The 15,920-nt window shown below is 25.7% G+C and overlaps 1 protein-coding gene across 1 annotated transcript; it reads left to right on the forward strand.

Moving 5' to 3' along the window:
* The first annotated feature begins 2,591 nt into the window (after window positions 1-2,591).
* Window positions 2,592-14,444, forward strand: LOC129968874 (THAP domain-containing protein 1-like). The gene is made up of 7 exons (XM_056083186.1): window positions 2,592-3,030; window positions 5,251-5,388; window positions 6,998-7,116; window positions 10,202-10,409; window positions 11,713-11,806; window positions 12,272-12,343; window positions 13,655-14,444. The coding sequence occupies exons 1-7, from the start codon at window positions 2,793-2,795 to the stop codon at window positions 13,767-13,769; spliced, it is 984 nt and encodes a 327-aa protein (XP_055939161.1). The 5' UTR covers window positions 2,592-2,792; the 3' UTR covers window positions 13,770-14,444.
* Window positions 14,445-15,920: the final 1,476 nt, after the last annotated feature.

The following is a 15,920-nucleotide window of genomic DNA, read 5'->3' on the forward strand; positions in this document are numbered from 1 at the left end:
TTCATGATACTTTTATTTTTGAATTTAATGTAGATACAATCAGCATATAGAAATAATAAAGTTTGTAGGATAGTATCATTAGGTATAATGTCTAAATGGAGTACGAAAAATAAAATTTCATTTTTTTCTTAAAATGGACTTTATGGATAGAAAAATTTAAGGTGTCAGAGAAAAAAACTTTGAAATCTGGACAGAAACTTGATTTTGAATCACTGAAGATTTGTGCTTGCTAATTACTTTGAGAACGGTTGAGTTAATTAAGAAATTTATAAATTATTTCTTTAGGATCATTGAAGATTCAAGGTATGATATATTTATATAATAGAAACAATAAGGGCGTGAATACAAGTTTTTGTTTATATATTGAAATAACTAAAATGTTTTCAAATCATAGTAAATATTTTGACATTATTTTAATAAGAAATTCAAGGAACTCTGTAGAAAAAAAAATCAAATTACTGACGAATTTGATTTAAAAAAATTTCCAATTAATTAAATGTCACTGTAAATAAAATCTTCTAAATAGCTTTAAAAAATGAAAAATACCTGAGCAGTTTTTGAAATCCGAGGAAGGTAGTATGGAAGACATTTTATTTTTTGACATTAGAAACATTAGACAGGCATAAGACATCTTCCAAGACTAGCTTTCAGAGTGCAATGACATCTTTTATCGTAAATCCAGGATTAATCCTTCATTGTGATCTTAAACTGCATTGAATCTGTGTAGCCTAGTTATATCTGATATTATCAAACTGAAGTTTAATAACCGAAGATTTGTCTGGCTTTCTCTATTTTTATGCATTAATTTCTACATATGCGAATCTATAAATTGTATAATTTTAATGACAAAATAAAAATGCCTTTTTTTTTTTCTTTTTTTTTTTTTACTAAAAATTATGCATGATATGTTTCAAAAAGTTCTCAGATGATCTTTCCCTTTAGTTGAAATTTGTTTATTCGTTAAGATAATTAAACATAATTGCATATTTTTTTATTTGTCGTTAACTTCATCACTCTTTATCAATAAATCTCATTACTTAAATGATCAGATTTATAGAATATATCAGATATACTCTTAAGAATCAATAGATATTTAAAATGGAAATATGAACTATTTGCTCGTCGACGTATTGAATCTACTATTAAAAGGTTGATTTTGATGCATATGGGTATTGCTTCAGAATCAGCACATTTTCCTAACAACAAACATAGTTTTGCTGTTTCAGCAAAAACCACAACTTTTTCTTTCAATTATTAAATCTTTCCAAAAAAAATGCAGCACATTTTTACAAAAATACCGACTTGAAAGTAAAATTTCACTCTTTTTCCCCCACAATTCACATGGCATGGAGGACGCAGAATAAATTATCACATTCGATCATCCTTTCAATCATAGCGACTAATGACCAAATTGTGCCACCCCGGAAAAAAATCAGGGGGGAGGAGTCCCTCTTACTCCCCTCCGCCTGCGTCACGTCATTGACGATATCTCTCCGATGCTGTCTGATATTTTGAATGCCAGATAATATTGAAGATATTGCAACAATGTTGTTGGGCACTTGATGCAAATAGAGGAAGACCTATTATTTCACAAGACAGGGTTTTTTTATTTGTTTTCTTTAATTTATAAGAAGAATGACTAATGCAAATCCAAGAGAAAAAGAAGAAAACAGACAAAATAAACTACCTGCGCAACAATGCAAAAAAAAAATAAAAGATACGGAAGATGAAATTCAAATTTGGCTCAGTACTTCTACGTCAACAGTACACTCGTTCATTTCAACTATAGCAGACAGCTTTCATTATTTACATAGAAAACCAATATTTTCTATTAATTCCTCTTCCTTTCTATTCAATTCGCTCACTTTTCAATTCATCTCATATGAGTTTCCGTTGCCATGTTTGTTTCATGAATATCTGTGTATAAATTTTGACCATGTCTCGGATGGTTGATGGTTCGGATTGTTCGGTTCCTATATTTATCCTAAATATCCGAAAAATATTCAATCTTTTCAAATATATTAAATTTTTGAGGCTATTCTAATGGATTACTAATGCTATTTGTTACGCTATGTAGACCTGATGTAATATTACGAATTATTTTCTCTCCATTTTGATCACAGAGTGATGATGCTATGAGATTATTTGAAAAAAAAAAAACTAAAAGCATAACGTATGTCAGATTCTTTCTGATTAATCTTTAAACCAAAATCTTTAAATCTCTTGTCTAAAATAATGGTTTGGATAGGATCCTAGGAGAGCCACAACCCTTGGCGCGAATTCACACAATATAGATTAATAATATAAGAAAGAACAAAAAAAAATCTTATCTCCACAAGCAGATAAAAGGTTTAAGAGATTCAATACACACGTCTGTCGCACAAGCAGAGCAAAGAGAAAAATGATTAGTCTCTAAATAATTGCTAGATAAAGCCCGCGCTAAATGACCAGTATGCCATCAACAATGAGTTACGTCATATCCGGTGAATTTTGGTTCATATCTGGTAGATCGGGAGGTTCACATCCGGTGGCAACATTTTACGCCCATGCATAAAACCTTAAAATTGTAAGGAAAATAGATTCCGGTAAATTACGTCGCCAAAAGCATTTGGCTATTATTTTTGGCTCCAATCTCAAATTTTTACTTAATGTATTTGTGTTCAGTTTGTTACTTGTCGGCAGTGTCTGTAACTTGAAGCAAATTAATTGGCATTTTTAAAAAGTCGATTTTTAAAAAAATACAAATTTGTGTTTTAACCTTATAAATATTACTTTTGATATATAATTTTAAAATGGGGAGTTCAATGAAGAACAGATATAAATTAATGACTAATGCCAATTCTTACTGCAGAATTACTTGTTCAGCTTACGGATGCGATATGAGATGTGGAACAAATGCACTTTCTGAAATTAAAATGTTTCATTTTCCAAAAGACCCGTTGCGTAGACGAAGATGGGAACTTGCTACTCGCAGAGCTAATTGGAAAGCAAGTAATAAATCGCGTTTATGTAGTAAACATTTCATAACAGGTAACAAGTGAGAAAGTTTTTAACCCTTATGTTCATTTTGTATAGTATACCATACATACAATTTGATAAAAATATACTTTATAATACAACTTTATTAAAATAAATAATATATATGTATATAAATATACCTATATACATTTTTTTTTTTTTTTGCTTTTCTTTAAAAAAGCAATATTGCCATGCTAAGGGTTAATTGGTGTAATGCAGTTGTATTAAGGAATATTATAATAACTCGTAAAAGAAATTGCTGTATTAATAGAACTATTTCTCCTGTTACAAATTTTAATTCTGTTTGTTGATAGTTGTGAATATCTTTTCTAAATGTTACACTCAAAATATTTGTAAAAATATTAAATTGGTTTCCCAGTGTAGGTTTATTACAGAAGGCATAGAATCAAATGGCATGAAATTTTAATTTTCCCAATAGTTTGAAGCAAAATTGCTTTCAAGCTAATTCCTTATCTATACCTAAATTATTTTACTTTGAATGATGATATTGTAAGGTATATTTAGGAAAGAAATGAATCTATATCTTAATTCTAAGTAGAATTTTAGAGACAAGTTAAATTTGACACTGTGGGGATATTTATATGTCTGAGTATTCAAATAATTATATCTAGAAATATTGGAATAATAATGAAAGTTATCATTATAGGGAAGTGTGTTTTATTAATTTGATTGCAACCAAGATATGTGATTCATATTCCATTTCCATTAACGTACAGACATCCTATCTATCTGAAATGTGCTAGTTTGTTATATTAAATATAAATTGACTCTATATGAGAGAAAGCTCTATGAAAATGGAACTTCTGAGAGGCATGTTTATGTTTAATAGTATTAGCTTCTTAGCTTTAAAAAAATGTGGCTAAAATTTGTTACTAATATCTTACTTTAAACTGGAAAATATGAAAACATAATTGTGTATTAATTTCTTGATTTACGATTTCCAAATATCATTTTAAAATAGGAATTAAACTGATTAGAATTAAAATTATTTGATTTAATTTGCATATAATTGGAAGAAAAGGAAAAAGAAGAGTTTAATAAAATTGATAGTTTAATTTTTGTAGTTATGTGCAAAATTTTGCAAACTATACCATTAGTGAATAAAAAATATTAAAGGAGATGCAAATATTCTTAATGTTTTAAAATTGATTTTTGAATAAGAAAATTTTATCTAAATTTTTATCTAATTCTATATCTAAATTTTAAGATATGTAATGTGAACACAACAGTGTGTATATTATAGTACACACACTGTTGTGTGAACACCTTATAATATAAGAGCACACTTAAATTAAAGTATGTAAATGTAATTTAAAAAATCACTGAAAAGTGCTCTCAAATATTTAAAGATTTTTTTTTAAGTATCTAAAAATGAAATTAAAATCATTAAAAGATTTTTTAATGTAAAAAAATGTTTTTTATATGGTATGTTCTGAAGAAAGAACTTCACATACTTTATTAATTTAAAAAAAATCCTTTTAAAATTTTGAAAAATGTTGTCTACTACCCAGATTATAACCATATCAAATTTAGTTACTATTCTGATTCACAAATAATGGTTTATAATCTGGCTCATTTATTGCATTACACATATTGGAATTTACATGTAATATTATTCAATACTTGTAAATATTAGTATGTTAAAATTTCTTAATCTTAATTTTTGTGATTTTTTTTTATTTGCTGTACCAAAGCTCTACTGTACTTTTATTTTATTATAAATGTAATATTAGTATTTAAACATTTTAGAATAAATTTGCTATTAAATTTAACTTTCAAAAAGTCTATTATTATAATTGAACTAGTTTTTTATATGATATGTAATATAAGTACTTAATTTACCCATTTAATAAACAATACTTTGAACAGCTATCTTATAATATTTTGAGATAGTTTTTTTCAAGAATGATTCCAGTTCATGGCCATCTTAAAATATTATATATATTGGTAGTACATATTGCTCTCAAGTATCAAATTATACGAAAAGCATATAAAAAAGAGCAGTCTGGATTTTATGATTTCAAACAAGTAAAATACTAGAAATTCAGGATTCATTTGATAAAGAATTGCTGATTCAGTATTTTAAAGAACTTATTTTGTCAGCTAATGAAACTCTAATGGTAAATCTTAGAATAATTATATTTTGAAAGGAGTGAATTATATGATAATCAAATGTATGCTACATTTTTTTTTTTTTTTTTTTTTTTACAGGAAAACCTTCTAAAGATCCCAAACATCCAGATTATGTTCCTTCAATATTTGTTTTCAATAAAAATATACAGAATTCAAAAAGTTCAAGCCAAAGTACAAAGTTAAAAGTCCATGGAAAAATTAATAATTCAGAGGCTGGTAAGTAATAATTAAATCTACATTTACGTAATTTTTTTCTTCTATTTTAATAGTGTTTTGTGACTAGATTTAAGGGAGTAGTTATCTTCTTAAATTAATGAACAAAAGTAATTTTCTTTCTTTGTGGTTGAAAGGGAACCTTAGAAATATAGCATAATAGAATTTCAGAAAAATTTCTATGCTTTTAATTATTTTTTATGGTATTTTATTTAATAATGTCTGCTTTTTAAAATTCTTATTAGTATGCAATTTTAATTTGATTCTTGAGTTAATAATTAATTTTAATAAATATTATATGAAGAGTGATTGCTTATTTACATATTGATAAGTAGTTACAATTAAAAAAATGAAGATAGACTTATCCCTATACTGATTCTTAAATACTATTTAAAATAATGCACTAATGATTCAATGGTTTGAATTTAGATTCTCTGAAATATGTTGATAATAATTATCGAAAATTGGATGCTTTTCATTAATTTTACTGGAAACGGTTCCATTGCACTTTAAACCAGTTCATGCATTTAGTTCACCAGCAAAGAAGTAAATAATTATGTGCTCAAGAATAAATAACTGTAGCCTTGTTTTTTTGTGAAAGATTTTAAAAAGTAATTATTCATCTGTGTGAGGAAACAGATAGTATTAATTAATTTATTACACATTTTAAAAATTATATTACATTAAAGTTTTTACTTTCTCACCATAAAATAAAAAACAATATCTAATGGTTTTCATTTCACCCAAAACCAAAATGATCCAATATGCTTGTTAATTTGCTTATTACAACATTTGAAACAAAGAAATAATTTCTTTGATTTTTTTTTGGGGGGGGGGGGGGTTCTTGTTTTATTTTTAATTAAAACATAAAATTATGTATCAAAGAATTTTAAAATTTTGTAGCTTTTTGAAACATTGCACACTATTCCATAACATTTTTAAGAACTACAGAAAACTCATTTTTTTTCTTAGGTTATGAAATTTTTTCAAAGAATGATAGAAGATTTAATTAAACATTTCAATTATTAAATGCAATTAGTGCATAAAATATAAAAGATACTACTTTGTACAATGCAGATTAATTAACTTTCTTTTAATTATCAATGAAGATTAGCAGTCAAATCTTCATTTACAATTAAAAGAAAGTAGTTTGAGTTTTAAATAACCAAAAACTTTAAAATAATTTTCAAGTTAGATATTTTGTATTTTTAATAAATTTAAAGAAATCTTATTTAAATATCTTTTTTCATGTTTGGCTATTTTAAATTCAGCTGTGTCAGTTAATCTTGTACGTTGCAGTGTTATTTGCTTGTGCATAAGATATTTTTTGATTAATAAAAAAAATAACTGTTCAATTGAATTATCACAAAGTATTTCCTGGAACGTTTTATATTCTTCAGAATATATACAAGCCAAATATGAATAAAATCTATTCCATGATTTGTATTTCTTTTAGCTATAAAAAAGTAATCATTTTAGTTTTATATTTGTAAAATATCTTTAAAAAAAACTCCTTATCCTCTTAATGCAATTTATATTTTATATCTTGTTCTGTTTTGAATCGAATCATGCGAGAATATAACTTGTCATAACAATAAATCTTCACATGTAGGAACATGTCCATCTTGTGGGATGAAGACTTTTTGTACTAACTGCTGTTCCACTGAATCAATGTCTTCAACCATCAACATGAGTTTAGAACCTCTGAATCAGACTTTAACACAACTGATGGTATATACTTGATTGTTTTTATACTTATTTTTAATATTGATATTAACTATTTTCTGATTAGTGAAATAACATCTCATAGTAATTTCAGTGCAAACAAAGTCTATGTACTTAATATTTCAAAAATAGATTGTGATATTAAGTGCACACACAGTTTGTTAATACTTGTCCCTTTTTTTTTTATTATTTTTCATAACAGTTTTGTTGGTCTTCATTTCCGCATTTTTAGCAATGTAAATGGTTTGCTGCAATTTTTCATTATTCCAATGGTCCTATAAATTATGTTTTAAAAAAAGATAATGCTGTATCTGCAAACATGCATAAAACTATGCATTTATGCTTATTTTGTAATAAAAATTATCATAAAATATTGTAGAAAATGTTTTTAATGAAAAATATGTTAAAATTTAGCTGATAAAAGTGTCTGTAAAATCTATTAATAATATGATAAATAAAATAGATGTTTTTGTTTGTTTTCCATAGTTTTTTTTAAATTTTAAATCCTTAAAGATATTCATAAAAAGGAGTCTTGTTACATTGATTTTATTCTGATAACCTTATAATACTGTCCCCTATCCTTATCAAAAAATCCCTTGATAAAGATGGCTGGTGATCGCTTACTATATGCAATTACGAATTTCTCGTTAGGTGACTATCTAGAACTGCTGGGCTCAGATATTGTAGGCAAGCTAATTAAAAAATGTTATAAGCCTGGTTGCTAATATATTTTTTAAGAAAATAAAAGTTCCATAAAAAGTAAAATATATGATAATTACTATAATGAAAAATTTCATTGAATTAGAAAAGGCATTATTAAATAAACCATAATTAGTTATAATTTATTAAAATATTAACTATTTAATTCCATTAGTTTTTCCCTTAGCAGATTTTTTTTTAAATAATAATTTTTGTTTTGACTTTTTCTTTACTTAAAAACATTAAATTACTATGACAGACTATTGTTTGTAAGGATGGAAATCATTAGATAATATTTGTTGAATTTTTTAGAATTTAATTATTTTAGTAATTGCTTTCTATGATATGCATATAAAAAATAAATGCCTATGCTTTCACAAACTTATTAAAATAAAAAATCATACTAAAATAAATTATTAACATGTTAAAAATTTGTTTAAATAAGAAACTTAATTTTCTGAAAAAAATAGTGTCTTCATAAGACACACTGCCTGTTTTCACAATGTGCCTAAATCTTTTACTGTATGCTACATTTATTAAAAACACTTCCTATCAAAATTAAGTCATAATCATGCTAAAAGTTGCAAAATATGAAAATTAAACATGTATTTTCTTAAAGATTATAAAAAGAATTTCATTTAAATATTATTTATGATAAATTTATATGGAATCAATCATTACAATAGTTTATGATCTGATTAATTTTATTATGACATGATTTAGCATCTCATTATTTGGTCTGTATTAGATATTGACAAACATTGTATGTTTGTGTCCTCCCTTCTCTAGTTATTACTGTCAAACTATTGAAACTTGATTATAATGCTATTTTGCCTGGTAACTATTCACTCTGGTTACGAAATTTCAAATATCAAATCAATCCATATATACAAAAATTCTATAAATGCAATAAAGAAAGAATAAAAAACTGTTGAGATATAATTATTATTCTTATAAAGCCTTTTTGGAATAAGTCAAATCAATCTTAAATTAAACATCCATCTGCTTGTGAAATTGCCATTCTTTTCATTTGACATTTTAAAAAATTCTATGCTGAAATAACTGTTGTGTAGCATCAAAATGGAGCTTTGATTTAACTTTATCAAATGATTGCTATCAATTATGATATGCTTCTAATTGCAGTCTTCTGTGCAAGAATAATGAAATATCTCTTCCTTAACAAACTAAATAGATCACATACAATTGTGTTGGTGGCTATAGTTACCAGTACATCCACATATGATCAGCAGCAAATATATTATAGCAATTTGTATAATTAATTAACCAAAGCGTAGAATTTTAATTCAGCTGGTGCTATATCAAAAAGCACTGTATATAAATCTTGTTGCTGATTCAAATTAAAACAACTGTATTAATTTTTTATAATTTGAAATAACAAATACTTTTTCTTGTCAACAAAATTTAACTACTCATTTATACGTGAAACATATCGGATGTCCTCAGTCTATCATACATTTACCATTAATAGAACATTGCATTATTTTTTACTGTAGAAGTTTTACTAGAAAAAACTAAATGAATGTAAATTGGTGTCTTTTTTAACATCTTGTTTTTTGCTTTAAGTTTTATTCGGGTGCATATATATTTTTACTTTTGTTTGTTGTTTATTATGATATGGTAGTATTAACGACAGTCGTGTCTTAGAATGTGCTAAATATCATTTCAATTTAAGGAGAGATCATATTTCATCTGACATATCTTATGAATGAGTTCATGAAAATTGCTGATGTAGTTTCTTGTTAAAAAGTAGATATGGAAAAAAAAGTATAATTTCAACAAAGTAATAAAATTAATACCTTACATTATGTCGTAGTTTTGAGAAAATAGATTTTTAGCATTACTATTAATTGAAATTGGATATAGAACACAACTGTTACTTGAATATGATTTGCATTAGAAATTAACAAATATAAAATTCTCCATATTGAAATTGGTCAAATAAAGCCATCTCAATTGGTGCATTTTTCTTCACCAATGATAGATCATATTAATTATTATGTTTTATTATCCGCTATATACTTCAAAATGCAGTATATTTATATTTCATTGTAATGAAAAAGTTTCAATTATGAGAATATTGAAAATCTTAAATTTATTTTATATTTTTATTCTTTGTTTATAAACCTTCCATTTAGTATAAATTGATTTTTTTTAATGGAAAATGTTTTCCTTGTAGTACGTATATTTTTTAAAATTTATGAATGCATAAAGTTTAAAACAAGAGAACTTTCTGGAATATACTCTCTATTTAGGTATCTATGTGTGAACTGTAACTGATGTCAGGATATTTCAAAATTAATTTTAAAAGAGGAAATCTGCATGACTTTAAAAGGAAACAAAGGCAATATAACTTTATGTTCAATTTTTACAGGATAAGTTGAAGGATATGGAGGAGGAAAGAGAACAGTTGTGCAATGAGCTTGCAAGTTGTCGAGAAGAAATACATCAACTCCGTGAAGCCCATCAGCACTGCATTATACAATCCCATTCATCTAGTAGGCATTCTAAGTCAAATAGCTTTGGTTCAATTCCTTCAACTTCAGATGATGCAAGTGAAATTTTAGAGTCAATATATTCTGGTATTAAACTTTCATTGCTTTCTTTCTACTTAATTTTAAAAATTACATTGATTTTATTTGTCATCTAAATTTTTTTGCAAATCCCATTTTACATTGTTTAAAATGCAGATAATATTCATTTATTCAAAAATAATTCTTTATTTTTTTTTAAATATCTAAAACTTATCATTGAAAGGGTTTATAAGTATATTAGATATTGAATCATTTAGAGATCAAATTATACAAATAATGGGTCTTTTAAAGTTATCAGATACATAAAAGATCAAAATTTTGCTATGTCATTTTTAAACTTTTTAAATTATTCTGTGTAACAGTGATAGAAATTATTAACAGATTAATTTTTAAAAAATTACACAGCATAAACACTTCTCCACTCCTCCCCCCCCTCCCATGAATGGAAGTCTTTTTGAATTTGTTGTGTGTGTGTTTTAAATTTAAATCTGTGATGATAATTTTCATAAAACCTATTGATACTTCATAAGCTTTAGATTTTTGTCTCCTGATACTCAATACTCTTACCATATATGCTTCACTGAAGGTTACCAAATTGAATAAAATTATTTGCCTTATCAAAATCCATTGACATGATTATTTTTGGGACATTTTAAAAGGAAAAAAAATCATCAATTTTAGAAACTTTATTCTAATTTTATTATGTAATATTTCATTTAAACATGAGAATATGCACCTTATTAATTAAAACAAAAAAAATGTGGTAAATTTAAGTTAAAGTTTCCCATCTTGGAAGCAATTAATAACATAAATTTAAGATACAACTTGGAGAGAGGAATTAGTGACACCTTTTTCTAATGAATTACAAGTAATAAAATATAGCAGTTTTTTTGTTTTTGTTTTTTGCTGGAGATTTTTTTTTTTATAGAAAATAAATACATTAAAATGTGTCTTAAAATTATTTTATTTCAACTAATTAATAAAGTTTTAGAGCTAAACTAAGTAATAATCTCATTGTTATTGGTTTAAAGAGATACGATTCTGAAATTTGAGAGCATCATTTGCATGTGTGGAGTTCTTAATTGATTCAAGAACTTCTAATTTTTAAAAAAATATTCAAAAGTCTGGAATTTAAATTTTTTTAAATATTTTTTTTTATTACAGCCTTTTATTACTTGTTTTAAAGTATAAAATAATCCAATAAAAAATTTAGGCCATCAGTTTTTTTTTTTTTTAATCCTTTTTCAACATTAGAAACACTTGGTTTATACGTAATTTCCCACTACAAATTTCTTAGGGAATAAATTGCTTACTTAATTTTGGTGCATTGAATATTTTTGTATCTTTTCAGATGAATCTACTGACGTATTTGATCAAGATTCATCCTCTTCCTTATCTCGAGAACTGAATTATCACCAGTCATATGAACCAAGCAAGGACAAATGGTATTTTCTGCTTTCATTGAATTTTTGAAATGTTTATATAAATTAGCTATCATGTTTTTAAATTCCTTACATTTGAATGAAAACAAAGGCATATTTCTAGTTTAACAATACCGGGTTTTCTTGCACTTTCAAGTCCTCATTTGTTATTTTACTTAAATGAAACTCAAATAAAAAATAAAGCTTAAAAATCCAAGCCATGTTAAGGTTGTTTGGTGTGTTTCATTGGTCATTTGCTTGTAAAAAATTTTGCATTTAGATTAGTTAAGTGTCTGTTTCTTTGAATGGATACGTTTCAATACAAGACTGAATATTTGAATTTGTTTTCTTTTATTTATGGGGAGGTGTAAAAATATATGTAAGGTGCACCTAATGGAGGAAAGTGACATTATTATAAGAGTCGGATATTATAAAATTTACATTAAAGGAAATTATAAGATAAATATTTTGCTCAATTTTATTTTTCAGGCGAAAGAAACATTCTGAAGAAACTCATTCTGATGAAGTAATAGGTATCATAGAACAATGTTCATCATCAAGGTAGGTGTTTTTTGTAATTATTTAATTTAAGATGGGTTTTTTGGAATTCTCCAATTTAATAAATTCATGCATAAAGTTCATTAAAATCCACATTTTCTTGAAAATGTTGTTTGAATTAACTAGATATACATACATTTCAACTCATTTGAAAGAATGCTAATATTTATAAGCATTAAAATAACTCCATATCCTTTGCAGTTTTTACAGATACTATACAAATATATTTTCTTTGGTGTTGGGGTGGTTATATACTATGACAAGCTTAAAAATAAAAGAAAGCAGTCCTCATTTTAAAAGCAAATTTTAGGATTTTATTTTTAAATGTAATGTAGCAATAACTCTTTATTCTTGTTTTTATTTGCTTCTGGAAATAGAATGGAATTCTTTCATTTCATCATATGATAGTGGCTTTGAGCTGAAATGCAGAAGCTATAAAAAGAAAACTGTGTCTTAGTTTTTAAGAAATTAGAATAAAAAATATTGATATTCTTTTTTATTGTATTTTAATGGAGATTGTTGTTCTGTTGGAAGTGAAGGCATTTAAATTCCTTTAATAATGTTTTGTCTTCAAAACATTCTGAAACTTGTATTTCATTTATCAGAATCTATTCAAGGCTTATTCAGAAATTTTGCAATATAAATGTATATATGTGAACATAATTTTTGAAGGAGAGTCATGGCTAAAGACTGAAAAAGGCACTGAATTTTTAACTTCGTTTTATTTCCATCCCGGAGGCATGATTTTTTGTACAAGCTGAACGACACAACACGAAATGATGAAAATTTTATGCCTGGGAATATATACTGCGAGATTTTATTAGGGATTTCCTACAGTACAGGCAAGGGAATCATAGGGATCTTCTAGAAGAATTTGTTTAAGTCAACTATATTTATCCCTTCACTCGGAGCGTAAGAACCGTTGACGAAAGCATTTTTACAGAACTTTCTGTTGTATTAATTAAGTAGAAAAAAAGGAATGGGATCAGGAAATAAGAGAATATTTTAGAATGAAGTTATGTGCTAAATTGAGTTAAAAATTAAGATTAAATTAGATTTTAAAATATCATTTATAGTATTATTAGCTTTTATTAAAATTAGCAAGTTTCTATTAAAGTTAATAATTTGTGGTAACTTACCAGCTCCTTAAAATTTATTTCACCAAGTATTCTTTACTTATATAAATAATCTAAATTTAAATATTTTAATCACAACTGAAAATAAGTTGCTTAAAAGACAAGTTTAGTATCATTTATTAATTTAATTAGTGATTTTCTGTCATTGATGTTACTTTTTGTCTTTTCTTATTTTTAGGAAGAAAAGGGTGAAAGGTTCAAACTTAGAATCAAATGATACCAGTAATTCTTTAAAGAGTGAGAAGTCTACCAATTCTGGTTCTCCAATTACTATTGTATACTTAAAACGTTAGCTAAGCTAATCATTTTAAGGTTTGATTCGGGGGGGGGGACTAATTTGCATCAACTGTAAAGTTTGTATATATTCACAAGAGAAATATAATTATTATTAAATGTATGATATAGCTGGATGTTACTTTTTTATGATAACTTATTTTATCTTGCACATTGAATTAATTTAGTTTGCCAAAATTTACAAGCATTAGGTCACCTAAAATTGTGCAAACAAACACTTAGGCAAGATAGGTTATACTGAAACATAACTATAATTACAATGAGCAACCAGAAATTTGACTTGAAACTTTTCATGAGCTCATGAAAGAGCTTTTCTTATTTCTTCATTCACTCTGCTGCAAAAAAGCAAACATTTATGTGTGAACATAGAACTACATTAACCTATTTTTTTTATTGGATGAGTGCAATGCAGTGACCTCTAATAATGGTTCTTATGCTAAGAAGAGCAAGCTATAATGTCCTAAAAACTCTAAATGTTTCCAACTACGTGTGACATTAAATACTTTGCTGATGTTTTTTATCTATTCATTTCTAATGAAGTAACATTCGAGCTGTACTTCTTTTATCATGAAATGCATTCATCTATTACCCCATTTGCAAAATCATGTTCATCATATGCTTCCAATTAAATATTGACTTATCGATTCTGCCTCTTCACACCATCTGGTCCTACATATTTGATTCCTTTTATGTATGCTTGTCCTGATGATCTTGAAACAACTGTTTATATGTTCTAGCTGATATAATGCGGCTACTCAGAACAAAAAAGTAAATTTGTTTTTAAAAAATTCTTTTAATTAATTGTCATGAAATCTTCCTTAATATCTGCCTCATGCTTCCAATATTTAAAAGCATATAAAATCATTTGTTGCATGATGTTAAATCATAAATGGATACTGAATCAAGGCATCAAAAAATTATTTATATTAGTCCTTGTTTATATGTCAGATTGTAAATAAATACGTATCTTAGAAATTATAATGATATTTATATTATCAGAAATTCTTAATTATAAACTATTATAATACATAATATTTTCTTACAATCTACAACTTTATTTTTAATTTAAATGTTAATATCATTTGCATTTAATAATGTATAAATCTCGTTCTTTTTCAAAAATTAGACTGTGAAAACCATTTTTAAAATCTAACCGAAAACTATTTTTTTTCTGTAGGATATTGATAATTTTTAAAGAATGATTTAAAATTTAATCAAACATAGCAAATAGCAACATGGAGGCAAAGTTAATGGGAGCGATTTAAAATATCATTATTATATTCATTCAGCTGAAATGTTAATTTTAAGTCTAACATGTTTTTAATTAATAAAAATAGCTATTTAATTGTCATATAAAGCTTCACTGAGGGCTTAATTATAATATTTAGTATTTGTGGACAAAATTTGAAGATATCTATTGAATTGTTTATATTTTCACATCATACAAAAAGCATCTTATCCAACAGGCTAGTTGGGCCATAGTCCAAAACAGCCATTAATTCAAGGGCATCTAAAAATTTATTATATTTTTATTTTGAATCAAAAAATTTCACTGATATTAGGACACTTGAAATTGATGTTGATACAATTTAAGTTAAATCAACTGTTTTATAAGGAGAATATTACAAACTGGAATATTAGATCAAACCATAATTAAACCAGTTACAACAAACTTATATCAAGTGCATAAATAATTGTAATATCATTATATGCTGTTAAATCAATTATAGAAAGTGAAAGGAATAAAACCTTTGTTAAATTAATTTCTATATTATATAGATATATAAAAATTGATAACTTTAATACTTTTCTTAATCTTTAAATTAAATGGCATATTTCCTTTTGTTCATGCACACACAATCATTTTTATTAGAAAGTAGAGATAGAAATAATTAAATGTAAAAATGGATACATTTAATTCATTATTAAAAACATCGTTGCTACATTATCCTTTCAAAAAATAAAATTTATTTTACAGAAATAAAGAATTATAAAGGTTATAAGAAAGCAATTTAAAATCCTTCCAATTATACAGCACCAAACGAGTCTTTTTTTTTTTTTTTTTTTTTTTTTGAAGAATTTAGGCACATTATTTATAAAAAAAAGTTGAGCTGTTGTAAAAAAAAAAGCTGTTGTTCCTTAATTGAGAT

Source organism: Argiope bruennichi, chromosome 5 (assembly GCF_947563725.1).
Source record: "Argiope bruennichi chromosome 5, qqArgBrue1.1, whole genome shotgun sequence".
NCBI lineage: Eukaryota > Metazoa > Arthropoda > Arachnida > Araneae > Araneidae > Argiope > Argiope bruennichi.

What these genes read in the sequence shown, in the direction of transcription:
- LOC129968874 (XM_056083186.1), top strand. Translation starts at nt 2,793, where the DNA reads ATGGGGAGTTCAATGAAGAACAGATATAAATTAATGACTAATGCCAAT. An exon ending in TAGTAAACATTTCATAACAG is followed by an intron (nt 3,031 to 5,250) that starts GTAACAAGTGAG and finishes TTTTTTTTACAG; the next exon opens with GAAAACCTTCTAAAGATCCC. An exon ending in GAACAATGTTCATCATCAAG is followed by an intron (nt 12,344 to 13,654) that starts GTAGGTGTTTTT and finishes TCTTATTTTTAG; the next exon opens with GAAGAAAAGGGTGAAAGGTT.